Consider the following 27,330-nt stretch of genomic DNA (forward strand, 5'->3'; position numbering starts at 1 on the left):
CTACAGCTATGGCTGCACTTTCTAATCTCATTTGCATCTTGCAACACTTCCTACCATCCGCATTTTGCCTCCTCTTCTCTTTCATCCCGTTTGACCTTTCGACACCCAATGAATATACCTCCTAGCTTCCCATTCCTTACATTGCTATTATATTCACACTATCGCATGCCTACACACGTTCGCATTCACACTATAACTTTGATAAGGGAAAATAAACCCAACAAGACCAGGGCATCATACATTTGAGGTCACTTTATGTTCATTTTTCCTTGATAAAGTTGTAGTGTGAACGCCGGGTAATAGATGCGCTTCAGACTCTGTCCGCTCCCTACTGTTGGTTGCCCTGGATTGCATAATCTTCTACTGCTACATTCTACAACTACTATATGCTTTTTGCGTATTTTCGTCGTATAAATTGTAAATTTACATGCTCCCCCTTCCCCCAACCTTTACTGACATGAGCATCGCTATGCTTTCGTTAGCGTGAGGGGCATGTTGGTCAAGTATAGCACAGCACAAAGCCACGACCACGCTACGACACCCGCGCTCGCCGAACTTGATTGATTGATTCTCTTCGAACTGATTTTGAGATGTGAAATAAATATGCTTCAACGCCCCCTCCCTCCCTCCCCCGCCCCCGTCCTCCGCTCGCCTCGCCGTACAAGACCCCAACTGCGCAATTGTGCGTTTTCTTCAACATTTCGCTCTTCAACCTCATCCCAGTTCCCAAATCATTCGTGAGACCCTTCTTCTTCCCAGGACAAGAAGGGATAGATTTGAGAGGATCTCTCCTGGGGCTTTAAATTTCGTACAAATTCGCGCTGTTGTATATACGGTCGGTAGAGTCTCTACACGACAGCGCGAATTCGTATGAAATTTTACAGCAGACAGAGAGGAGAGATCCTCTCAAATCAATCACTTCTTGCGCTGCCGTCCGGAGACTCGGTTGCGCGGCATACTTTACAGAAACGTTTGGCGAAATTAGAATCTTAAGCAAACCGTTTCACTGCAATTCAGGCGAAGCAACCAAGATCTGATCAGAAAATGAGGGGGAGTTCCATACCCGTATGGCAAAAGGTATGCAAGGAGACCGGTTAAAGTTTAAGTGGCCATTAAGGGGCCCATAAGCAATCGCTTTGTAGGACTGATCCAGAAAACTGGTCGCAAATTGCATATCTGTTGTCAATAGGGTACTTATGGCCAGAATGCTGCTAATGTGAACGCTACCAAAAGAGGAACTAACTCCGGGAGAACAGAAGAATCAAATGAACAACAAAAAATAGAGAAACCAGAAGAGTAAAAAAAAATAACAAAAAATCAACAAAACACAAAACAATCTCTGGAAATAATATATTTGATTGTATTTTTTTATTGTATTGTAATGCAAAACAGAGATGAGTCTATGAGTCCTTTTTGGTGGGGATGGAGGGTGTACAGGATGTGAGGATGTATAGCAGAAGGATAACGTACATATATATATATACATGTACGTTACTGTGCTACCATCTCCTATTGGGCTACCCATCTCTTTTCGCTTATACATTTCGCTGGTCTCCCGTCGTTCCCAGGCGCCCACAGAACGAAACTGGCGACCAGCAGATGTGGTAAGATGCCATGAAGGGTGCATCTCTTCCCCGTCGACCGGCGAGCATCGCTGTGACAATAACACTAGCTTCTAGCAAATTACTATAACTACTACACGTATATAGCTACATATATCTACATACCGGACTGACTATGGAATAAATAATATTTCATTAGCTTTCTAAAAACGAAAATAAAATAAAATTATGCTACGTAACATCCTTTAAGGGGCCGCGGCCGAGCTGTTCGCATGAGCAGTCCTAACGGCGACACTTAGACTTTCGGCATTCCGTGTACATTCCGCTTATTTCCCTCCCACTTAGCCCTTCCGCCCTACCTCCCTCCATTCCCTCACACCCAATTAATAAGGGAGGCGAAACAAGAGACGGCAGCCGGCAGATCAGATCACTCGATCAAATTCGAGAAAGCCCCCAGCAAAACGGCCAACTTTCCTATTTCCTTCTAGTAAGCCTATTTCGTTTATGCGCTCCCGCCCAGGAGATGCATTTGCCCAGCCCCGCTAAGTTCCCGTCCTAAACTGTCTCTCTCTCTCTCGCTCTCTCCATCTATCTCTGGGTGCGTGTGTGTGTTCTGCTAAATTTTGCTCATTTTTGGTTGGTTACGTCCAAAGGCGAAAAATAAACGCAGCCCTCCATATTCCGCCATACTCAGTCTAAAACGACTACTAATTTAATTAGAATATTTTTAAAATATGTACAGGCATCGCTGTCCCTCGCCGCAAGAGGGTTCTTTTGCACCTCCGCGAAAATGCTACGAACCCACTCTCTTGCCCTTTTTCCCTGCAAGGTCCTACAACACAGCGGAGAATAGAATAAATGCATTTTTTTTACTAGGTATAAACTCAAATCGCAGGGGTTGAGCAAACGGGACTTTGGACAATTGGAGGGGAGGAAGTTTTAACCCGATTGTGTTTTTCATATTCTCTGTGTTTCATGTTCAGGGCCGCAGGATCTAAATGTGTGGCCTTGGCAAGAGTCGTAATAAAGGCGTTTTCGTTCCATTTTGGAGGCCACCGGTTGGACAAGTCCTCAGCCTATCTTAATGTCACATGCCATTCGTAAGCAATCTGGGATCAAAATTCTGTTCAACTTGAATTACGTCATCTGCAAATCAACCAGGCACAGCGGATTTTTTAAAGTCTCAAACTCAATCAGTCAAATGGAGGAAAATGAAACATAATGTTCCAATTGACTAGGTATCTCTCACTCTCTCTCTCTCTCTCTCTCTCTCTCTCTCTCTCTCTCTCTCTCTCTCTCTCTCTCTATCTCTATCTCTATTTTTGTGCAATAAATGTAATAATCGAATTAAATAACGAACGAATAAAATAAAATGGAATCGTAATCATAATCATCGAACAAACTGAAATGCTGACAAGGGAAGAATGGACGTATGATGCGTGCTTGTGCAAAACGGACGAGGACGAGACCAGTATTAAAATAGAGTGAAGTGATAAAATACGACGAATATGTCCAAAACAATTGGTGAAAACTGCCAAAGAATTGGTTCCGCGTAACGGCGGTGAATCAGTCTTGGGTATCGTGTGCGCGCCCACCGTGAGCGTCAACAGTAAAACATCACCATGTGAAGGCGAGGTATGCAAATTCCGTGTCTATATCTATTAATATCGTCGCATCCCCTGGGTCTATGGGTTAGAAACGTCCAGCGGCAAATTGCCTGAACAGTAACATATCAAAACGGATCGGGGGCAAGTGCATGTACTAGGCGAACGAACAATGGACTGAAATCCTTTGTGCTGGTAATAGGGAAGCAATCGGCCAAAGCATCAATGGTGGGAGACTGGGAAGAAGAGCGACAAACGAATGCCTGCTACTCGGTCAGGCAGTGGTTTCACAGTCACCACTGGCGCTAGCTAGCGTTCTGAAGTGTTCCTTTGACGCGCTATTGGACGTGGGGTGAGGCCACGACATCAATCACATCTTTGTGCTCGGAACACTCCTCCTCCTCTTGCAACTCTAATATCGATGAGTCTCTGCGATGTGGGGCGAAGCGAGGGCTGTTCTTTTCAACACTATCTGTAAATCATAATACTTAACGCCCTGGGGTCAGCGCTTATTGCAAATCCCTCAATCATCGTCGACAATGACTATTAACAATCCCGATGTTCCCACTGCTGCTGTTGCTGCTGCATTTACTGCCCCTGAATTGATGCCGTAGCTCTCCGTAGGAATTTTGGTGGTGGTAGTGGTGTTGCTGGTTGTGTTGAAGCCATCAACCGGGCCAGCACGGGCCAGCGACCCCACCGACTATCATCGAGACTGGCACGAGTCTTCCTTCTTGTGGAGATCGAGCGAGACGCCTGGTATTGTAGATGAACCGGAAGACGAAGATCCGGCCGTGCCAGAGGAGGAAGCTGGCGGAGGACCGCTGAGTCCAGGTGTACCGGGTGTACCAGGTGTACCGGGCGTGCCCGGTCCATTCATTGATCCGGGCATTCCACCGCCATGACCTTGCTGTTGCTGTTGCGCTGGAGGTTTATGGCTAGTGCTGAGTGGTATCCCTCCGGTGGGAGCACCGGGTGTTTGGCCTGGGATGCCGGGGGCAGATCCCATTGGACCACCCGGCGGTCCACCTACCAACCGATGATGAGGGGCGTTTGGTGGTGGTGGCACGGGGCTAGGATCCTTACCCCGAAAATGAGCGGCCGTTTGAGCCGCGTACAGTAGCGAGGCCTTCGCCTCCTCCGCTCGGTACGCGTCCATGATCGGATTAGAGATCGGATTGTAGCGCAGGGGATGATGCAACGAATCGAGTCGATAGTCTCGGAATGGATCCGGTCCCCAGCTACCGTGCGGGGGAAAGTGAGACGGTAAGCCTATCGAGGGCGGTAGCATCGTGCGGGAGAATTGGCCACCAGGTAACATGTGGGCGGAAGGATGCCGCCCGGTCATGTAGGGATGCGACATCATCGATGGATGGTAGCGAGGCTCACTTGCGGCTACTGCGGCTGCAGCCGCTGCTGCCGCCGCGTGGCTGCGCATCAGCAGCTCTTCGTCTTTCCGAGGCTCCTCCTTGATCCGGATGTCCAGTTCAGTGCCGTTGCGGAGTGGTGAGCGGTCGCGGTTGAGTGAGGCGGCTGCTGCATTGGCCGCTGCCGCAGCAGCAGCCGCCGCTGCTGCTGCTTTCGACTCCCGTTGCTGCTGGTGTAGAATTCGCTCACGCTCCATCTCGCGCCGCTCCATTTCCCGGCGCTCCTTCTCTTTGCGTTCACGCTCACGCTCCTGCTCACGCTGGCGTTCGCGTTCCTGCTGCTCCTTGCGAAGTTTCTCCTCCCGTTCACGCTCGCGTTGTTTCTCGCGCTCCTCCCGATCCCGACGCTGCCGATCCCTCTCACGCTCCTCGCGCTCTCGCTGCCGCTCACGCTCCTCCGCTTCTCGACGAGCCGTTTCAGCTGCGAGGGCTGGATCCTGCTTGATAGCTGGCCAAGAACCAGCCGATGGTGGTGGTCCTGGTTGATAACTGCCAACGCTGCGTGGCATAACACTGCAATGAGATAAAGACGTACAAATTAACGCTGTTCGTGCAGCGTGCGTGACGTGAACATACCTTCGCCAGGGGTCATGCAAGGAGCCCGCCATCTGTGAACCCATCTGGAGATCGCGCGAGAAGGTGGAAAGGCCGCTGAACGGTGAGCCGCCGTACGGTGACGCGTAACGACCGAACGGAGACACTCCTGCCAAACAACAAGCAAATGGTTGGAGGTTCAATAATATTTGAAACGGTTGACAAGGCCTGCGAGACCGACGTTTGGCATACCTATATGACTAGCCGGTGAGCTCATGAAAGTCGGTGGTAGTGGACCGGACTCATACGGACTCGGTCGTCCCGGAAGGCCTGTTGGTGGGAAGGTGGACGAGGGTAGATCGTGGGGACGAACCAGACCGGCCGCCGCAGCCGCCGACGGTGGGTACATGTGCGACGGTGGTCGAAGCATTTCCGATGCCGTCTTCATAGACGCTGCCTTGTCCGGATTCTGCTTCGCCTGGTGATGGTAAATCTCCCAAGCGATCCGCACGTGCATCGCGTTCCATTTTCCAGTTTTCTGTTGAAGTCATAAACATAAATATAGTCATACACATAGCACTTAAACTCCATTTGTCAATCCGATCACTGGTTTTGGAGATCGATAACCCGACTGGGCATGTGTAACCTCTACATGCTGATGGAAATGATGCCTTGATAGGACTTACCTTCTTGTTCGGATCAACCGGAGGCGCCTGTTGCTTTTGTGTGAAATGGCATGATAATGAAAGTGATGGTGAGACGCATGGTTGGTTGATTGACGATGTATGATGAGTGTAACATAAGATATGCAGATTGAAAATGAAAGAGAAAGAAAATCGCATATGAACAAAGCGAAGGGGTGGCGGGGGGCGTGGGGATTAGACTTCGTACCGTTCATCCGACTCTTAGGTTAGTGCTCGGTAGAGGGGATGGGTGGGCGTTATGGGAGTAGTAAGCAGACAAGCAGCTCCAGAGGCACACGCGCGGTTAGAAACTCACTTACGCTCGACTTACCTTAGAGACGAAAGATTGTAGATGACTCGGTGGCACGAACTGCGTCGTTCCACTCAGCCCTGGGTGCAGCAGTCCGGGTGGATAGCCAGCGTAGGTTGGCATCCCGAGTCCGGTTCGGTAGAAGGGCGAATCGACAGCTCCGATCTTCGGCACGTCCTTGAAGAGAGGCGGTGGGAAGAGGGCCGCAGCACCGACAGCCCCACCGGGCAGCAGCGGCTGGTGCTGATGTAAATGTGTGTGTTGATGCTGGTGATGGTGCAGCTCCTGTCGTAGATACGGTGCCCCCGGCGGTACGCCCGTAAGACCGCTGCGATCCAGAAACCGATTGTCTAACTCTCGCCGCAGCATGTCGGTTTGATCGGACACTGTAGGTTATGATAGTACAAGTGTGAGTGTCAGAGAAAGAGAGAGAAAGAAAACAATGAGATACCATAGAGCCTTCGGGAGCAGAGAGCAAGTACCGCTAAAAATAAGATAAAAAATCGATTTGCATAATTTCAGGGGTAACCTATTTAAAATTTTTGGATAGATATTGGTTTTGACCATGTAGGTAAAAGTAAAAAAATAGGCCCCAATTCACGTGAGTGACTGACCGAATAAATCGCTATTTTTAACATTTTCAATAAACAAACCTAGACAAATAAATGTATTAGGCGGAGTCGAGAGCGGGATCCATTAGTTAATTAACTACAGAAATTTCCAATATTTAACCACCAAAATGGATCGGTGCAAATTGGTTGAGATGTCAATATTTGTTATACCCAAGAGCCTTACCTTTCGTGGAGAAAAGCGACTCGGCAGAGAAGGGATGTGGTGTTTGGACAGGGCCTGCCGATGGTGCAGACCCGGTCGAAACACCGCCCGGACCTGTTGTCGACGAGTTGGCGGAACTGGTTGGTGGTGGAATAGGCGTAGCGAAGAGGGGCGAATAGGATGACGCCGTCGTCACGGAGGCGACAGAACTGGAAGACACCACGATCGCGGACGAAACGATCGAGGGCACCGTACCCGCCACCGACGCCACTGAAGAGCAGGCACCACTGAAGGATGTCGGAGCCGTTGCCACCGAAGGTGAAGATAACGTAGGCCGTGAGAGATGCGCTGCAGTCGCAGCGACCGACGAGGAAGAACTGCTACTAACAGGTGCGGCCGCCGGCGAGTGGGTATGGGGTGCAGAGTGTGCCGGCCAGCCTGGAGGTATTCCACCACCGAGTGAGGATGCTCCAACGGCCGAGGACACCAGCAGACCGGTATTAATTGCTAGCGTTGTCTTAGGATAAGTGAGACTAGAAGACACGGCTACCGACATGGCCGCCGATGACACGGCCAGTGCGACTGAGTGCGAAAGGGCACCGCTGGTCGTACCGAACGTTGGAAGTGCTGGTGATGGGGCGCCCGGGCCGTGAGTGCCACTATTTCCGGCGCTACCAGCGATACCCGCCACTGATCCAGTTACCGCACAACCGGCACCGAGACCTCCGCTGCTGCTGCCGTACGGTGGAACCGATAGGCCAGGTGTTGACCGGGATAAAGTACTCACGTTACTGCTGTGAATGGACAGATAGAAAGGAGCAGGGTCATTAGCCGGGCCGGAGAAACTTGTAGAAGCACACAAACGCACGCACGCACGCATTCCCATACACACACACACACACGCGCGCGCGCATACTTACCTATAGCTATCTCTTTCCCTATTTGGACTATGACCGCGAGGCGAGTGAGATCGCGAGGTGACCGCTATGCTTCCACTGCTGCTACTACTGCCTCCACCACCAATACTAACTACTGCGCCGCTACTGCTGTTACTGCTACTACTGCTGCTGCTACCGCCATTGCTATGGCCATTACTTGAGCCTCCACCGACAACGTTCGCCATGGGATGGCTGCTGGAACTGCCTATCGAACCGCAGGAATGGTGTCCAGTGGAGGTTGTGGTGCCAGGAAGATGATGGAGGTGTAACGTTGGACCGGGCGGTGGTGGCCCGAGACCGGTAGTTGAGGCGGGTACCACTAGCGTATGGTGGTGACCAAGGTTAAGCCCCGGTGGCCCAGGACCCGGGCCCCCGTGAGGAGGCGGCTGCTGGCCCGTCACCGACAGTGAGGTCAACGCGGGATGTGCAGCCATTAGGTGATGGGTAGCCGATAAGGGTGGTACTGCGCCAATATGCATTCCAGGTGGTGGTGGAGGAGGCGGGTGTGATTGGGGTGCCTGATCGCGGATCGACGAATGTGGCAGCGATGGGCCTGAACCCTTTAAATGCTGAGATGACAGCGACTCCGATCCACCGCTACCGCCACCGCTTGTGCTGCCTGTGCCTCCACTGCCACCGCCGCTTCCGTAGATACTGACCCCTCCGATTGATGGCGCCGTACTGGAGATTATCGTAACGGATGAAGACGAGGAAGAGGAGCTACTACTCGAGTTCGAGTTAGTGTTGGGCGTTATCGGGCGCATCTTCTGCTGCGCTGCCGCCCCTGCCGAAGAAGAAACACCCGCAGCCGCCTGCTGTGGCTGCTGCTGTTGGGTGGCCGCAATCAAAGGGGAAGGGTCGCGATCAGAAGCGCGCCCCGGTCCAGCTACCGAGCCGTTCGGGTTTGGACCACCAACCGAGAGTGGCGGCTGTAACCGTGAATCTATCAGTCCCAACCCCATCAGCGTGTGCGGTGCCATCGGCGACATGCCCGGGTGTATGCGGGGCGACAGGTTGGGCGAGGTCACCGACGGAGGCAGGTAGGGATTGTGCTGAAAACCACCGTATGGCGAATATAACGGATAACCGGGATAGTTCCGATAATGGGGCGGTAAGCCACCCAACCCATTTGCCATCATCATTGAGGGATGGGCGGCAACGGCTGCTGCTGCCACTGCCACGGCCGCCGCATGGCTCCCATTCAGCAGCGTTGGACCCGCGGCGCTAGTCGCCGCCGCCGAGAGGGGTAATGCACTACCGCCCGGTACAGCCGGGCTGTTATTACGCAGCCGATCGGCTACCACAGCAGCCGCCGCCGCCACTGCAGCCGCCGACGTGCTCTCAAGGCTCGGATGCACCGCTCCATTTTGGCCGCCGGTCGTTGCAGGCGTGGCCGCCGGTGGTGTGTTCGGTACCGAGAGTGGCATCGTGGAGGGCGTCGCGCTACCAGCGGTCATACTGTTGTTGGTCGAGGTTGCAGCGCCTCCACCACAACCGCTATTCCCACTGCTTCCTGCGTGATGAAGCGCATGATGATGGTGATGCAGATGATGATTATTGCCACCGGAAACCGATACAGTCGGTGAGCTGGTGCTACTGCTGCCTCCACTGCTGCAGGTACTGCTGCTGCTGCTGCTGCTGCTGCTGCTGCTGCTGCTGCTACTGATGCTGATGCTGCTGCCTGGTCCTAAACTATTAGATGCTGAGGCTGTCATGAGCGATCCTGGTGCGGTTACTGGTACATGTAAGATCTGCTTCAAGGGGTCAGTGCCAACCCCTGCACCTGCCACTGCCGATGGTGACGGCTGAGGAATCGGTGGATGCTGCGGCAGCTGCTGTACAGTTCCGGTCAATGAAGGTGTTGGCGAGGAACTTCCCGGAAGGGTCGCTACCTTCAGGGCAGGTGACTGTGTGCCCGTCGCCGATGCCGTCGTCATGGTGGCGGTGCCAGTGTTCGGTATCTTAGCGGACGCTGTCGGCAGAAGCGATTTATTGCTGATGCCAGCCGTCATTGGCGATGGTGGAGGCTGTGGAGCGGTCGGCGACCCTTGTTGCTGCTGCTGTAACTGCAGGTGAAGTTGTTGTGACGGCTTTTGTGGTGAGCCAACGTTTAGTGGCGTCAAGTGCGTCGTACTACCCATTGGTCCGTTTGATACCTGCGAAAAAGAGAAAAAGAGAAAGAGAGAGAGAGAGAGAGAGAGAGAGAGAGGGAGAGAAAAGAAAAGATAATACAGATTAGTATGCGTCATCCACTACTTACAAATCAAGATGAGTGCTTTTTCCGGAACGAGTTTTCCCATCTTACGAAAACTTTGATGCTTACGCAAATTTTGTCTCATTCCCGCATGCAAGGTGGTTTCGTATTCGTTTTCCCTTGTCGTGGTAAATCGTGATGTGTCTGAGTTATGTATCTATTCCCTAAACAGTCCGGTTACACAGTAACGCATTCTCTGGAATTTTTATTTTCTTGTTCTTGTTCTGTTAATTTCTGTGTTAAAATATTTATTTTGTATTATTTTGTGAATGTAACGCATTCATTTCTATTGGACACAGCTATTCTAGATACACATTTTCGCCATCAAGCTCCATACCTCTTCTACACGTTATTTGTGCACACCATATCATTAACATTGATCGTTTTATAAAACAAACCAATTAGTCACCTAATTTTCGACTTCCTCACCCTCCTCTCCTTATCTCCTTATTGACCCTTAATCTCTTAACATACGATTGACGACAGGAACTATAACGTTTAATAATTTCATTGTCCCTACAACTGCATGCCGTTTTCAATGTCGTTTTCTTTTATATTCAAAACATTTGTACGTTAATGATGATGCTCGTTCACAACCCACGCGGAACAGGGAAAGTGAAAGTAATAAGACACAATGGTGGCAATAAAGCTACGTTTTGGCAGTCGACGTAGGAAAAGAAGAAGTAAATGCAAAAAAATATTTAATTTGATCATATTCAATTGTACACTTTGCGCATTTTGTAGCGCGAACATTGGAAGAAAATTGAAGTAGCAATAACATCGCCACCTTCAGGCCAGCAAAAGAGAGAAAGAGAGAGAGAAAGAATGAAAGAAAATCCTCTACATCAATATGTTGTGACAAAATTTCCGAAAAGTTGTAATTTTTCCGATTAATTTTACATCGATTCCAACAATACCAGTACGTAGTGGACGATGGAGTCCTCGCAGAGGATAGGATAAGCGGGCGACCTCGAAGACCGATGAAATAAAAAGGACACTGTTCCACAGCACGTGATTGCGCTCGTCCGTAGCAACCGCGATGTGTGGCGAATGGTTGAGCTGCCTGAGATTCTAGCAAGAGTGGTGTGCATGACATAGGTTTATGTAAATTACCACTGCCCCGGTGCAGCATTGGTCAAAATTTCTGGCCGGGCTAAATTGAGATTTCATTCAATTTGTGTCAAATATGACATCCCGTAGTTTCAGACGAGAAACCAATAGCTGCAAAGCTGCAGGCATGCAGCTTCAAGCAGGAAAAATACAGGCAACATGAACAATCAATTGTTTCAAGAATCCAAACGAGTGCCCCGTTGGCCGTTGCCAAACAGGAACGCAGGATCAATTGTGGCAGTCAGCCCTCTCTGAATAGATTGGAATATCCGGATGTTTTGTCGTTACCTGGAATACTTCTCATTGAAGCGTAGGCGCAGGAGCGCAGCGGCAGCTATAAGTGAACATATTTTCCAATCATATGTATGTCGGCTTCAACCTCCGGCTAGCAGGTTGTTAGGGGATATTTGAAAACCACATGGACGAGTAATTGAGATGACTAGAGACAGAGACCACCATCATAGCAGCGTAGGAGCATTAGCTGGATAGCTAAATTTGACCGGAGGAACCTGAATGTTGTGTACCATCCAACTTCCATATCTTCCTCTTCATGACCGGTCCGTCAGTTTCTGAAGTATCGACAACACGCCTGATTTGATGCGTCTCTCCTTGCAATAGGCTTAGAACGCGATACGTCAATGTCGAGAAGTTGTGCCAAGCGGATGCTACGGTCCACAATTGCACCAGCGACAACCCGTCCACCACGAACGACATTTAAAACACAGAACGATGTGCGCTACGCTGAATGACGAGTGTTTGCGAGTCAAGCTCAACGATAGGGAAATGTGCTGCACCGTGCCAACGTCCTACCTTTCTGTTTTATGCTGTGATAGGGTAGAGGCAATCCGGTGCGTTGCTAAGGATATTGAGAGCTGGTACTTCTACTCGGATGCAAGAGCTCAAACGCAATCGTTAGTAGTATCTTCGCGCTGACGCTGAAGACAAGGATATCGGAACAGTTTATACAACGAAGGAGATCACAAACTACGATTAGTCGATCGAATATTGCCCGTGTTTCTTGTTATTTTTTAACATTCAGTCGAGACGGGCCCGGAATTTATTTGGATATTGTATTCCGGCCCCATGTCCCTCACTCTCAGCCCCTGGGTGCTTTACAGGATGTTTTGCCTCCCAGGGGCCGTAAGTTTCGTGTTCGTGGCAGTTTCAGTTTGTAAAATTCCTAAGGAATTCTAACAAATGTTCATTACGTACGCAGCTTGATGAAACGAGGTCGTCGACTAGTTAGGAAAACCTTCAAGCATCTAGCAAACCTACCGGTCAGGCAAAAAGGAGGTGACACGCTATCGGCTCCAAAAACCAGATGTGTATTTGAACAGATGCAGGCGCTATTGCCGCTGCTGCTGCTCCTCTCGTGCGCACCTAAGCCTCCGAAAAAAACTGTTAGCCTCCAAAAAGGGATCATCCAAGAATATAGTTCACTGCCAAATCTAATTACACCCTCGGTCTATCCTCTCAGTCGCTCTCACCGTATAAGGGAAAGGCTTCACTGTATGTTGTTTGTGTACCCATTCGCTCACGCCGAGCATAGCAGCCGCCGCAGCAGCAACCGCCCAACAAAACTCGAAAGATCAACGAGCGGCTACGATTTATTCATTCATGTCCTCCGTCGCATTCGCTGGGTCGACCAGCTGATGTAAGCACCTCCTCTCACCGACGCACATGGAGCAAGATTTTCTCGAGCTTAGCCCGTATGTCACAACAGCTGGAGCCACATATCATTTTCATGTATCTGTATTCTGTGCTAAATCGACCGATCCCTAGGCTCTCCTCTAGGTACACTCGGGACATACAAAGCACGCACGGTCAAACGAGAATGTCATTCTGTAGGAGCGTATGGCCGCGTGTGCCTTTCTCACTAGTCTGCTTTAGATCAGACTGCGCCGACACATCACATCTACTTCTTCTTTTGCTACTTTTCCGGTGTCATCTGTTGGCTTTGGCCCACCCGATCCACAAGCTGGTATCGTGTTGATAAACAAAACGAAACACGGGTGTGGGCAAACAACTGTTGCACAAGCAAACACAGACTCTTGTCGTAGTAGTATGTAAAGGTAAGATGAGCGACGCTACCGCCGCCGACAACGACGAAGACGATGAGGTGGCCATCGTCCGCCCTAGGTCTGAGCCCGAGAAAGCGTTAGTTCTAATGAAGACATCAAACAAAACCAAGCCAGTGCGCGCGCCCGGATAAGGAGGAAGAGTAAATCTTCTGCTTGGGGCATGTCGCACAACGTATGCATCGAACACGCGGTCGTAAACTCGTACAAACGACGAAGCGGATACGGATGCGGTTAAGGGAGGCTCGGGAGCTTCTAATTATATAGTTTTTTTTAGCGCTCTTCGGCCTTAGGCCCCGGTCCCTATCCACGCCAACTTTTCGTGAAGAGTGCCCTCACCTCGGCGTGGGTGGTACACCGTACATAATGGCGTTACACTGACGACGACAACGCAAACGTTGAGTCGGAGTGCAGTGAGCAGCCGATTCGCTACCAGGCGCGAAAAACGCTAGATGCGAAGCCAAGGCCACCTTGCATGGTTGAGCATTTATCACTACGCTAAATAAAAAGAAGAGCAACAGCAACACCACAGGTAAGATGCTTGAACCAGCGCCCAGATCAGCAGATCAGATGGAGGAAATTCTGCGTCGTTTTAGCGTCCACACTATGAGATTATCTGGAATTCCGGATAGTAATTGGGAGAGAGCCAAGGCATTTCACTGGTTCCCCCCCCCCCCCCCCCCCCCCCTTGGAATCCTTGTCATTTTGTCCTAAGCTAATAAATTAAATATGGCCTTGCTCGAGTAAAAATAAAGCTGTAGGTGGGTTTTTACTTATACCGGCTCAAATGGACCTCTATCAAATTCTGTGTCCATCACCTCCGAAAACAGAATCTAAGGATTTTTGCATTGCTGTGAGTAAATATTGATGTGTTGTTGTATAGATTTCAGAGCTCTGGTTGAAACAGTCTGGTTGGCCAGGGTCATCATGAGGATGGATTGCTATGACTCTTCTGATAGGCTGCCACACATAGCATGCGTTACTTGCGGCAGATGCGGCCATACACGTTCAGACCGACGTGTGTATAGATGGTATAACAAACAGGGGCTAAAGCTCTGCAATCCCGACTGTGGCGAGACTAGTTGAAAGTAGCGCTTTTTCATCGCGTTACACTTGATGTAAGCTCAAAGTTTCTCGACTGATGGCTGGTATTGCGTCGTTCCATCGGAAGTCGCACTCACTCCTACAATGAACATACGAAAAAAAATGAACACCGTGGTTCGTAGGGACGAGTTATGGTGGCTCGTAGAAGTGAACGCACTTGCGGCGATGCTAATGTATCCCTGCACGCACTTACACCGGGAAAATGTGTGCAAACTCGGTCGCCCAAGATAATGAAGGATCGTCTCAGACGAAGCTTATGCATAAGCATGATGCAAGCTGGAATGTGTCTCAAAGTGTGCGCTTGTGTATGTGTGTGTGTGTGTGTGTGTGTGTGCGTGCGTGTGCGTGTGCGTGTGCTGTTTTAAAGCAAAAACAAAAGAGGGAGCGAGAAGAGGTGCGTCGTTTAAATTGGCAACGAAATCGCTCGTACATCACTGGGGATGGTGTACGGCCATTAACTCTTCTGTGTCAAGGGTCATAGCAACTTCCACTCTCGTGGACACCGTATAATGCTGTCCGTAGTGGTCGCTATCCTGCGTTTAGCTCCTCCAGTGAAAATGCGGTTATGGTAATGGCGATATTATTGAAATAAGTTGACCTGTTTTCTAGGCCTGCCGTCGCCGGACAAGAGAGGGCGTACGAAGCGAGAGGCAAAAGGCCACCTCAGCTGCCCCATGCGGTTGGTAGAAAGCGGATTCTGCGAACAGTAAAATGAACGCAGAGCTACAGAGTGAGCTATGCGTGATCGCCTGAAGCGTTTTGGAAGCACTGGGCACTTTGTGCGACGATACAATAATACCACTAGATTCTCCACCCGGGCGACGGGGTGCCAAACACTTGCGCTCAACAGCCTTTGGAGCGTGGGGACAGGCCGCGTACAAAGTGCAAATGCAACGTTCACAGCACATACCGAATGAAAGTTGGATGCAAAGAAAGATGAAAGAAGGAAGGATGTATAGAGCGATGACCTAGGGTGCAGGATGTACACCGATGAAGCTGACGAGCATCTCTCACAGGGCTATGAAGCGCATTCAATGTGCGCCAATCCACCTGCGCCTGCTATCTGAAGAACCACCGTCACGCATCATGAAATACCCCATGGATCTCCAGGAAGTCTTAGTAGACTATGTCGGCAAGCTGGTACTAGCTTGCAATCATCCATCCAATAAAAAGTACTTTTCTACTGACCTGTTGCATCGTGACACCTCCGCTGTCACTGGCTAGCGGCAGTAGCAGTGACGTGTCCGGGCAACCAACAGCACCAACACCACCACTTCCACCGCACCCATCACCGTTTGTTGTAGTCGTCGTGCCGCTGCTCTTGAGCATCCCCGACGTGGGAGTGTCACTCAGCAGGATCGGAGTGGTAGCGGCTGCCGTCACTGCGGCAGCAACCTCGGCCTGCGCCGGCGACATAATTACAGCCGCGGCTGCCGGGCTGCTGCCAATAGCTGTGCTCGCCGCAGTACCACCCATGCCACCGATCGCCATTGCACCACTGTTCCTGCTACAGCAGCTGCTGTTGCTGCTGTTGCTGCTGCTGCTGCTGCTGTTGCTGATGCTGCTGCCTCTGTCGATGACACCACTTCGTGTGCTGAGCGGGTCAGCGGGACTACCGGCAGGCGAGGATTCACCACCACCACCACCACCAAGCTTTTTGGGGGTCTCGGGCCCCACAGTCTTCTGCGGCGGGGTGGTGGTGGTGCTCGGCTGCTCGACCCGTACAATGATTGCTATTTTGTCAGCTTGGTCGTGGCTGGCGGTAAAAAATGGGACCGGACAACCGGATTGCTCACGCCGGTTGCCACCGTCACCGTCCCTGTCCTCTTCTCTGTCTATCTGACCGTTCGGTCGGCGTAGGCGGATTATTGGTGCCTACTGCAGTTGCTGTAGCTGCTACTAGCGCGCGTTGTATCGCTGATCGGCGGAAGTTGTTCCGCTTTCTTCGCTGTTCACATCGAGAATATTTGCGGGTGCAAGTGTTTCTTCTTGTATTCTCCTGGCTGTGCCACCAGCCGGCAGCTTCCAGATAGAGATACCGGCACACTGGCGTACACTTTCACTTCTGCCGTGCAACATTATCAAGGTATCCAAACGGAAAAAAAACACGAGGATCAACGCATGGGAGGCTCTACCTATTTGATTGCTGTGATGATCAAGAGCAACTATTCAGTCCCTTTTTATATCTTACACACCGACACACGCACGCGATCAGCGCTACAGTTGATTGGTGCGGTAGTGTCCTGTTGCTAGCTGGGCCCGTTTAGTTTTCTTTCCATGATCACCGCACTCTTTGCTAAGCCGCTGTTGATGCTCACCACTCACTGCGATTGGTGGCCTCAATCCTACCAAAGATACAACACCAAACAACACCAATAACACTGACAACACTCGATGACCATGACCGATGCTCCTGGATACCAGAATATAAAACCAACAGGCCGGTTTAACTAGTAGCCGCGCCACTTCGCCCCATCCCACACATTCTACTCGAGGTGTCGATAATGTTTGCACCCTTTTTCCATTCCGATGATTACTAGCGGGTGGCGAATTAAGATCAACCATTTCTTACATTTCATGGCAAAGGTAAAGGGATGTGAGAAGCGAACAATAGGGTGCTTCTATGTTAGGTTCGCTTTTTTAAAACATATATAAGGACGGACGAACCCTTTGTTTGTCTAGGGCCGTTTGCCAACATGAATTGATCGAGGCAGGTCTACATGGTCAGACTGATGAAGAAAGATGATACACCGGGAGCGGAACGGAGGTGACAGTTAGGGGAAAGCGAAGGAAGAGAGGATGACGGGAAACGGCCATTCGAATCGGTAGGACCTTCTTAATAAGCCCACCAGCTTATTCAGCGCAATCGCTACACTGTGCCAGAGACAGCCGCAGTGCAGAAGATGCAAACAAAGTACAACATGCATAACGCGTAATATTCATTACGATGCAAGTAGACAGATCGAAATGGCAGACAGCAAGGATTGGTGGTGCTTCGCTTATTGCTTTTTGCGCTGCTCCCAGCACTCCGTACACGGTAGTCAACAAAAAAAAAACGTCCCGAAACTGGAGCCTAGCTGCAGGCGTTCCCACCCACATACACACAAACACAGACACGCGCGCTGGCGAAAGCACACGAGCATCGGAGACAAGGAGCTCGTCTACAGCGAAGGATGCAAAGAAACAGCAGGAGAGCGCTTGAGATATAGTGGATACAGGTCCACAAACACACAGGTAAGCGCGCTAGCGAGCGAGCGAGCGTGCGCACGCGCACCGCCATCACACTAACAACGCACGCACACACGGCGAAGGATACCGACGCGCTAGTACGAGCAATGGACGACAAGCAGTCAGCAACACCGAACACCGGGTACGGTTGTGCACACACACCTTATACCGGCACGCACGCACGAAGAGACACGCCACCACAAGATAAATACCAACACTGTACACTCGCTCTCCGCGCGGCTACGACATGTTGCGTGGTAGAGCGAGAAGGATGGTTAGAGGGAGGATTCGCTACATAGGCGCGAGTATATTCCGCGACCGCGACAGACACTGCAAGATGCGCGCACGACGTGACGTCCACACTGCACGATGACTGAACTCGCAATAGAAACGCGAGCGTTGTGTACCTCTGAGAGTCCGCGGCGTTGTAAGTGTCGTCATCGTAGCGCGCCACCAACCGCGCGTCACGCCGCTTGCTCCACGCAGCCCATGCAGAACGCATAAACCCCCACGAGCCGAGGCACGGTACCAACAACAGCAGCATATCTTATACGCTGTACCGGTCCCGCGGAAGCTGACCGAGCGCGAGCACTAATGATAAAGAGACGAAGAGAAAGCGCACAAATGCAAGAGCAAATTGCGTACCGAATCGCTCGCTAGTTTGGAGAGATACTCTCTCTCTTTCTCTCTCTCTTTTCTCTCTCTCTCTCTCCCGCATCACACATACACACTTTGTCGACTTCGTTTTTCTTCTCTCTCTTTTGGTCTGTGAGAAAAAAAGAGGAGAGCGAAAAACAAGAAAAAAGGAAGGGGTGAAGATAGGATCGAGCTGATGTGATTGTGTGGTACGGTGAGTACTCTCATCATAAATCTCATCCATTTAAGCTCGTTCATAGTCTTTCTTCTACCCCACCCCCTCCCCACCTCTTTCTTTCGCACACACATCTTGCACACCTCTCAACCTTACCATATCGCTGTCACACACTTGATTGCTCTCATTTGCTCCCAATTAGCAGATTCGATCCGTGACCAAACACATACGGTTATAGTGCGACGCATACAAGCAGCATAAACAAGAGAGGATGTGTAATCAACATCACAAAAAAGCAAGCGCCTCTTGCTCAGAGCAAGTCTGTGGATGACGATGAACAAAGAGAATGGATGCACCGCGCGAGAGCGATTTGATACGCTGCATCGGAGCCTTTTCAGCAGCAGAACAGAACACGACAGAAAACTCTCCGAAGCCCATAACAGAAAAAAATATTAATACACAGGCGTGCAGAACCAGCAGCTGAAAATCTACACAGGAGAAGCTCACAGTCCTTTGTTACAATTTTTGGACGGTTTGCTGCTAATTCCAACTCTGATGGTGCATACGTCCGTCTCATGCGGTTCCCCTGTCTTCCTCCTCCATCTTCAGCTCTGTCTCCTCTTTTTGAATCTTTCGATATTTTCCACGGATGCTGGGTAATAAGAGGCGCTGAAAGATGAGATGTGCAAGTGCGCAAACGTAATACAACAAGCGACGTTAGTGGTGGTGCTGTCTATTAAGCAACACGAACACGAAATACAAAATACACTGCTGCTGCTCCTGCTGTGCGAAGGAACAATGATGGTCAGCAGTGAAACAGGGAGAAAACACCCAATCATCGACGGCTTGCGTGTACGCATGCCAAAAAGAGAGGGAACGTGCTAAATATTATGCTCAGCATGTAGCGGCGGCTTGCTAATCCCTTGGCCAGACTTAAATATATTGACGAAAAGTGTACCGCAGCCCTAGAAAAAAATCTAGAGATAAAGCGGTCATTTTTTCTTACAGTTTTGAGCCGACACTGATCCCGTTTTCTACGCACGATCATAAACCGACGGAAAATCGGAATTATCATCAAAATTTGCTACGTCCACCAACACTTTAGATGATAAAATTGTAGAGCGGCACTTTTCAAAACAGCCGAACTGTCTTTTCTCTACGGTTTCGCCAATCTTTTGTCCTAAAATTTCGTTGTGTGGACGCAAGAAAATAGAAATTACCACCATATATTGGCTTAGTTTCTTATGATCTCGGCAAAGGGTTACACAGATAATGATGATGGAACTGTCATGTCACAACCGCCGGTAACACGACCGATTACCCAGCTCACCTTCTTCTCAAAGGCTAGACTTATCAGCCAAACAGTTATCTCCCTGGCATGCAAGCTGAATTGCAGTACCCTCCCTGCAGGGTGGCATTATTTCGATGTCATATTTTTATGTGATTTAGTTGTTTGTTTTCGTAGAACGATAACTATCACCTGAAGCAATTAGCTCAAATTGGCGCTAATTTAGATCCCATTGAGGGTGCAATGTTATCTAATCACATTTAGGGTGCAATACGATTAAAAGTATTTAATTCTCGAGCCTCGAGGTGATCGTTATCGCCCTACGAGAATAGAAACCTTAATTAACAATCCACCAGCAAGCGAGTTTGGCTGGCGCCACGTCACGGACAAGCGAACCATTACAACAACTATACCCGTGCTCCTATGCACCGTGCATCGATGTGTGATCCGATGGTGACAATTCGCTCAATGCATTGCTGACAAATAAAGATGATCTCCCCTAACGCAGGACAATGACGTGGTAATGTGCAATTCAGCAGAGTTGCTGTTAAACCCTCAGCCGACATTAACACTCCGTAAAGTTAATATGAAAAAGAGGGCCTCATTTCGTGGTCTTCTAAAGAGCAGAGTTCTGGCTTTTTACCCTAACTGATCCCCGATTATAATAACCAAGGTTTTCGATTGCCCGAAACGCTCGACCGGTCCTCGGGTAGATGGGTTGTAGTATCCAAAAGGGCTATATTACGTACCTGGATGATTTTGGGAAGAGATAAAAGAAAATGAAAACTCAGTTAGAAGCTGACATACTATAAACGACCTTTGGTTATGTTGAATGAGGGCCGCCATGGTGTCTCGTTCTGCTGAGCATTTAATTGAGGGAGAAAAACGCGTACCCGCTGATGAAAAGTAGTTGGTCAGTATCATAAATAACTGCTGCAATAGCTGCATCAAAATATCTAGATGTAGCTCGCAGTTTCTTATCGGTGAACTCGATACCTAGAGCTCTAAAGTAAACAATCAGTAACAAATTATATTACGCATGCTTGGATAACTTGGCAAAGGCGGTGCGAAACGCACAAAACTCACTTCACTTCGCTATAAGCCGTCTATACAAGCCGTAACTGTAAGCCATTAGTAGGACAAAGCATCAGTTACTAGCCACGCTAATTAGCACATAATCGAAGTAAACACAGTGGGCCCCTCCCCCCTGGAGGGGGGGGGAGGGGTTCAGGGGTACGCATAGACAGATTGATGACGAGCTACGCAGATTAACCAACATACACGGACAAGAGCCAAGCAGCAGTCTGCTGCCAGCTGTGCGACACATGACTATAGCCGCTTTACGCTATTAAGATTAGCGATACAAATTGATTGAAATGAAAATGGAAGGGAGCAAGAACGGATCGCTCACCGAACGATCGTGTGACACCTTTAACGGCTTACATACTAGAATTTTCATTACCTTGTCATCGTCTCCTTCGCTATCACAGATATATCCTTTGCCGGAACTACAGCGACTACTCGCGTCACTGAGCCGATCTCGTGAGCTGTCAGGGTCCCGTTGAGCCACCGAGGACGTAGTAAGCCGTTCCGATGCCCTTCCACTGTCATCCGACGTTCCCGGATCGATGTTCGACGGAAGAGAAAGGTTCTAGAAAGAGGAAGGAAAAAAAATAAAATGTCAATGTTTCGCTCAAAGGATTGCTCACAGGATGTGCCTGTCATTGGGATAAGCGCCCGCTTTAGAGTGTTTTGTTGAATTTGTTTAAGCTCTTTAACGGCAATAGAACTAAGTTCTCACCAATTTCATGGATATTTAACTAACACTCGAGGTACTCAAGATGTACAGCCTGCGCGACTACTTCGCCAACCATTGCACCTTCGAAAATCTCACTTTAAAATAGCGGGCACCTGTAGCATAATGCATACTTTTTCACGTCTATTACAAGGCGCGTATGGAATTGGTGGAAGATCCGGTGTGAACCCAGATGTGCCCCTCAATCCATTTTCCCATTGTTTACCCTTTAAGTTAGAGATAACCTTCTTTACTCACGTTTACGGCAGACACGTGATGATTGTTTTGTTGTTGATGCTGCTGCTTCTGTTGTGGCTGCGCCTGCGATTGCTGCTCCTGCTGGTGCTGCTGATTTTGATGCTGCTGTGGTTGTTGTTGCTCTTGCTGTTGTTTCAGGTGCTGCTGGTGTTGCTGATTTTGATTTTGTAGTGATTGGTGTTGCTGTGGTTGTTGCTGTTTCTGCTGTTGCTGCTGTTGTTCGTGCTGCTTTTCCTGTTGCTTTCGAAGCTGTTGCTCTTGATGTTGTTGCTGTAACTGATGATGATGCGTATGGAGATGATGAAGGTGATGTAGGCTGGTATATTGTGGTGGTGGCTGAAGCGGAAGCTGCAAGTGGTTATGATGTTGCTGCTGTTGCTGATGATGCTGATGAAACTGTGAAGGTAGATGATGGTTCAATGTTGAGCTGTTAGCTACACCAATTGCACTGGAGCCACCACTGCTCTCAGAGATGTTGCCATTGCCAACAGCGACGGTAATGCTGGATTTATGCTGTCCACTGGTACTGCAACCACTATTACTACTGTTGCTGCTGCTACTGCTGTTGCCTATGCTGCTTATACTGCCGCTCGCCAAACCACCAGTGCTGTTGCCGGCAGCTAAAGATGCCATACCAACACTGTTACTGTTGACGAAACTGTTACTTCTACCGTTGCTGCTACTGTTACTGCCAGTACTGCTCAAATTCGCACCGGCAACACTGTTGCTATTGTTAGCCACTGACTCGATGCGGGGTAGACTGCCATTGTTACCATTACTGGCGCCATCGTTGGCAGCAATGTTTTCCCTAATATTATCGCTATTTGACACTGGTCCTTCCCCATCCACTGCCACTTCTGCTGATGATGTCTTAGACGTCCCATTACCCACAATTGGTTGATTCAGATGCTGGTGCTGCTGCGGTATGTTACGATGATTAGGAAGGTGGTTGAGATGGTAGTGAACTTGTTCATGAATCGCTCCGTTAGAGGTTGACGATGCATCACAATCCCCGCTGCCACCTCTGTCTGTTGCATTGCCGTCTGTAGCATTTCCGCCGGAGTTCACCGTTATATCGCCACTTCCATCGATCGCGGATCGTCCTCCGACGCCATTCATCACGCCTGCGCTATTACTGCCACCCAGCATCACCATACTACCAACACCAGGTTCGTCAGTACCATTTGATGTTAACGACGCACCGATGACAATGGCACCATCTCGATGCTGTTGCTGCTTTTCCACTCCATCAACCAATAGATGCAGGTGGTGGTGGTGGTTGTGATGATGGTGATGGTGATTATGGATACTATTGCCGATCGATGCCGACCAGTCGGTCACCGAGCGGCCGTCCAGAGTTATTTCCATTGACAGCTTCGCCGGGGTGGTATCGATGATCTTCGGACCCTTATCCTCGACCATAGCCTTTGTCAACTCCACGATCGTAGAGAGGCGCTTTTCATTGCGCTTGTTAGCGATTTTGATGGCAAACTGGCGATGCGTTGAATGATATAAACCGATATAGGGCGAAATGGGTAGGAAACATAACAATATTCCATTAGTTGCAAACAATACTGTTTAAATCAGCATCTATCACCCAAAAATGCAATAAATCGGATTTTGCTATTTATAATTTAATTCATCTACATAATACACCCCATCCCTTTCTTCCTATCCACAAGCGCTTAATTACGACATGGAACGAATCCCAACTAAGCAGTATTCTACGTAAAGATTTGTACAACAAAAATGACAAATAAGATAGCAAACAGTTAAACACACTGGACGTCCTATGTTAAAAAGGTAGCAAACAAAGATAATCAACTGCCCAATATTAACAAAATGTCCTAACACAACGTATCACGCTTAATTATGTATATAGCCAGTAATCAAAATTGACTTCTGATCAGCGCTCTAGCTCTGATCGGGGTAGTCTGACTGCGACGTGGACGAGGAAGGGGCGAACGCGACGCTCACTTGAACACGAGCATTAGTTGTATAATTAAGGTAAAGTTTATGTGTACATCAAATTTAGATCCAAAAAATTATCATTCGAAATTATTTTCAAAAATTGTACAGTTCAGGGCAATAAAATCCCAAGAACGTTATATAGAATAACAAGGATGGTAAGGAGAGAATAAACGAAAAATCGTGTCTCTCCATAACTCACACTGTTTAACTCCAAATAAAATCATACTGTGGACGCAGGGTAAGATATCCCTTATCAACAAATCAAAAGTAGATTCCTAGGTCCACATTAGCCCTAGGTCCACATTAACCTTGTGTCAGTCAGGACTGGAGAATTCTACATTTATAGACTCTAGATTCCAGCACATTAGCACATACGATTAGGGACAAAAATATGCTAGACAATTGAATCCAACTGTTACAGCAAATATCTAGCAAGATTGCACCTACCTCGATGTCCTCGTAGGATTTAAATCCCAGGATTGAAAATCCGTCAATGATGTCCTCTTCCAATATTGGAGAGGGTTCTTTATCCTTTCGCTTCCGACGTATGGGTGGTCGGGGAGGTTTCTCCCGATTCACCGGTCCGTTGTCTTCGTCAGCGCTGTCGTCGGGCCTAACGTCTGCCGCCGCATCCCTGTCCCGTTGCGCTATCATGCGCAAAGCTCTCTCCCTCCGCCGATGTCGCTGCTGCTTCAATTTGGGACAGGGATCTTCCATCGTTGCTCCTTACTCCCGTGAAGTAGCGAATTGTTGCATTGTTCTTCTACGTTCTTCTGGTGATGCTGCTGTTGCCGATAATTATAATACTGCTTCTTTCGCTCCTGCCCCTGTTGCTGCCGCCACCGCTGCTGCCGTCTCCACTGTTGCTTTCGCTGCCGCTGCTGCTGATTCCGCCGCAACATGGGGCATAGGGACCCACACACTCCGGCATACACGCACCCACTGTTTCAACGTGTAACACACCGCACTCTGATATAATGTGCCACGTCGTTTTTTGTTCGTTTTCCACTAATTCATTTTTCTCTTTATATGTTTTCCTCCGTTTTTCTGTTTGCGTGTTTTCATCGGTTTTCTCCTTATGTGTTTTCCTTTTGAAGCATCCAGGAAACATTTGGAGATCGATCGTTTCGAACTGTGCAACAACTCAGTGCAACAACAAAGCTGTGGACAGTAGGATGGATCATAATTGCTTGCGGAATGTTGCAAAAGGTAACGGAAACAATCGGTGGGCAAATCCTCACAACGCGATGACAGCAATATTTTATAAGCTGCTCAGTTGGCACAGTAGACGAGCTTTGCAGTTTCACTATCGCAATTTGCGATACAATTTAGGCTTTAATACCTGGCGTGTGCAAATGCACCTCGGAATGTGTGAATACTCGACGGGTTAGTATCCTCGCCAGGCCTAGGAAATGAAATAGAAGAGTGAATAAAGCACATATATTACTATGATGCATGCAAATCCGTATTAGTATAGCAAAGCTTAACATAATTCATTTACTTTTGTGGTTCTTCTTGTGGTTTGCATCGATACTAAGTGTTCATTGCTGGTGTGTTTAATCCTACTCCTTCGGCAAAAGGATCCTAATTTCCTCACAGAAGCCGATTAATTGTCAGTGCAATCCGATTTACGCGTCTCAACCCGACTACGTAAACGAGATAATGCATGTCAACATTCCAGGATCACGCGATCTTAGGAGTGGTATATGCTCACAGTTTGTTGTCGAAATTATTTCAAATGTATATTTCGCTTAAGTACAAATTTTAACTAACTGCCTCGACAGTTTTTTGGCTCAAACGCAAATTTCACATATGGTAAGAAGGATATGGCACGCAGACTGCTTCTCGACTTACGACCATTTGTGCTTATGAAGGCGGACGTATCAGTGCAGACTGAGTTCAGTTCACTAAGAACATGTGCTTTCCTCCACATATTAATGCATTTCTCCCGCCAAAAAAGTTTTCGTTCTGCGCATGCTCACCCGTTAAATGCACGTTTTTATTTTTTATTACACATATTTGGAGCTGAGTCCATACGGCCCGCGAGTGTTGGGAAATATTAAAACGCCGCATAGTGTGGAACATTTCAATTCCTACACATGAGTATTTTATTCGGAGCCAGTCTGCCGTGTTCGAAGCCATAAAACGGGAAATGAAATCAAAAGCAAGAGGTAACAACATCAATACAGATTCGCCCATCGAAATAATGATATTTCATTCAAAACTAGCCTTTTCGTATGTTGGATGTTAGAAACTCTGAAGAAACAGCTGTTACAAATGTATAAATATCTAAATGTGTAAATATATAAATATGTAAACGCGCTCATGCTATGCCCATCAGATTTGCGAGATACCCGTGCCGCCGCAACCTCTCCATCTGATTTACGATCCATAGCTATATATTTTACGATGTTGATCTAAATTGTTATAACGATAATAATGAAGTTGATCTTCGCTCACGAGCGCAACTGGTTTTCCGTTACTAAAAGCTTATACTTCGTGAGTTCGTGACGATTCGCATTTTAAACATGCGAGCAACCCACAGCAACACATAATATTTTTCCTTCACATAATATTTTCAAGTAAATATCAATACGCTGCAATAGTTACAAAGATGCGTAGTCATAAAACTCATAATTTGTAAAGCCGATCTTCCTGATGTCGTGATCGCGTCATAGACACAGTACGAAACCTGTTTCTACATCTTTGGGCTTGCTGAGGAATTAAGTTGCGACCACTTTGATAGGGTTACATGAATCGAAGGTTTACACTAAGGTGTTTCGCGGCATTAAGGATTTCAATACTGCACAACAACCACGAGGCAACATGCGGCCGGACCACTGTGATAGTGCATGTCACTCACGCATTACCTTATTACTACCTTTGGTTTTCCCGGAGTTTTGGTTTCCCGAAGGGTAAACTCCGGGTGCCCATCCAAGGAGGAGGGTATAAGGATTTCAGAAAATATATACAGTGCCGGATTCTAGCACTTTATACTTGGAAAAACCTTTTCACCTTCAGTGTCACCTACTGCTGTGTCAACTACTGATCCAGTATCACTTCGTTTGCCCTTCTATTTTTCATTTTCTTTAGCTGCATCTGGTTAGCCTGAGAGAACAAACATGTGGCAATTACTCTTAACGCTACCAGCCAAGTAGCAATGGTAGCACGTCTGAGTGAAAACTGGATGGAGGGAAGAGCAGAACAATTGATTTAACGTTTGTTTTCAAATTGCTCTTAGATTGAAAATAATCTGTACAATCGCACTATGGAAAACATTCAACAACTACTACCAAAGCAATGTTGAAAGAAGAAACATGGCACGGCCTACAATTAGCTGCAATTCATAGCAAACTCCTGCAGGCGAAGAAAGCAATGCTCGTAATAATCAAGGAGAGTATCCAGAAGCACAACAGTGTATGTTCGTATATTTGTTTATTTGTTTACCATCATTATGGATTAGCATATCTTGATTATGTATTGCCAAACGTGAAAATGGTTTCTATGCCAATAAGCGAGACTGACTCCCGGATCTCTGATTAACATTGCGATCGTATTGGCCAATCAATTGTTTGATCGAGCTGCGACCTGTTTACAAGAA

General features: G+C 48.5%; 1 protein-coding gene across 4 annotated transcripts in view; it reads right to left on the minus strand.

Annotated features, from left to right (window-relative positions):
• Window positions 1–1,024: 1,024 nt before the first annotated feature.
• LOC125951824 (uncharacterized) overlaps window positions 1,025–27,330 on the minus strand; it is a 29,820-nt gene continuing 3,514 nt past the window's right edge. For 3 of the 4 annotated variants that reach the window (XM_049680912.1, XM_049680897.1, XM_049680905.1), the window contains exons 3-11: window positions 24,177–25,134; window positions 21,759–23,249; window positions 21,168–21,356; window positions 7,815–9,988; window positions 6,916–7,688; window positions 6,142–6,506; window positions 5,380–5,665; window positions 5,170–5,296; window positions 1,026–5,106 (exon numbers count right to left, since the gene is read on the minus strand). In XM_049680912.1, the coding sequence (XP_049536869.1) occupies window positions 3,873–5,106; window positions 5,170–5,296; window positions 5,380–5,665; window positions 6,142–6,506; window positions 6,916–7,688; window positions 7,815–9,988; window positions 21,168–21,356; window positions 21,759–23,249; window positions 24,177–24,446 (6,909 nt within the window). In that variant the 5' untranslated portion in view covers window positions 24,447–25,134 and the 3' untranslated portion in view covers window positions 1,026–3,872. Of the gene's footprint in view, window positions 5,107–5,169; window positions 5,297–5,379; window positions 5,666–6,141; window positions 6,507–6,915; window positions 7,689–7,814; window positions 9,989–21,167; window positions 21,357–21,758; window positions 23,250–24,176; window positions 25,135–27,330 lie in introns of all 4 variants that reach the window. The other variant, XM_049680921.1, reaches the window with a different exon arrangement.

This window comes from Anopheles darlingi, chromosome X (assembly GCF_943734745.1).
Source record: "Anopheles darlingi chromosome X, idAnoDarlMG_H_01, whole genome shotgun sequence".
Classification (NCBI taxonomy): domain Eukaryota; kingdom Metazoa; phylum Arthropoda; class Insecta; order Diptera; family Culicidae; genus Anopheles; species Anopheles darlingi.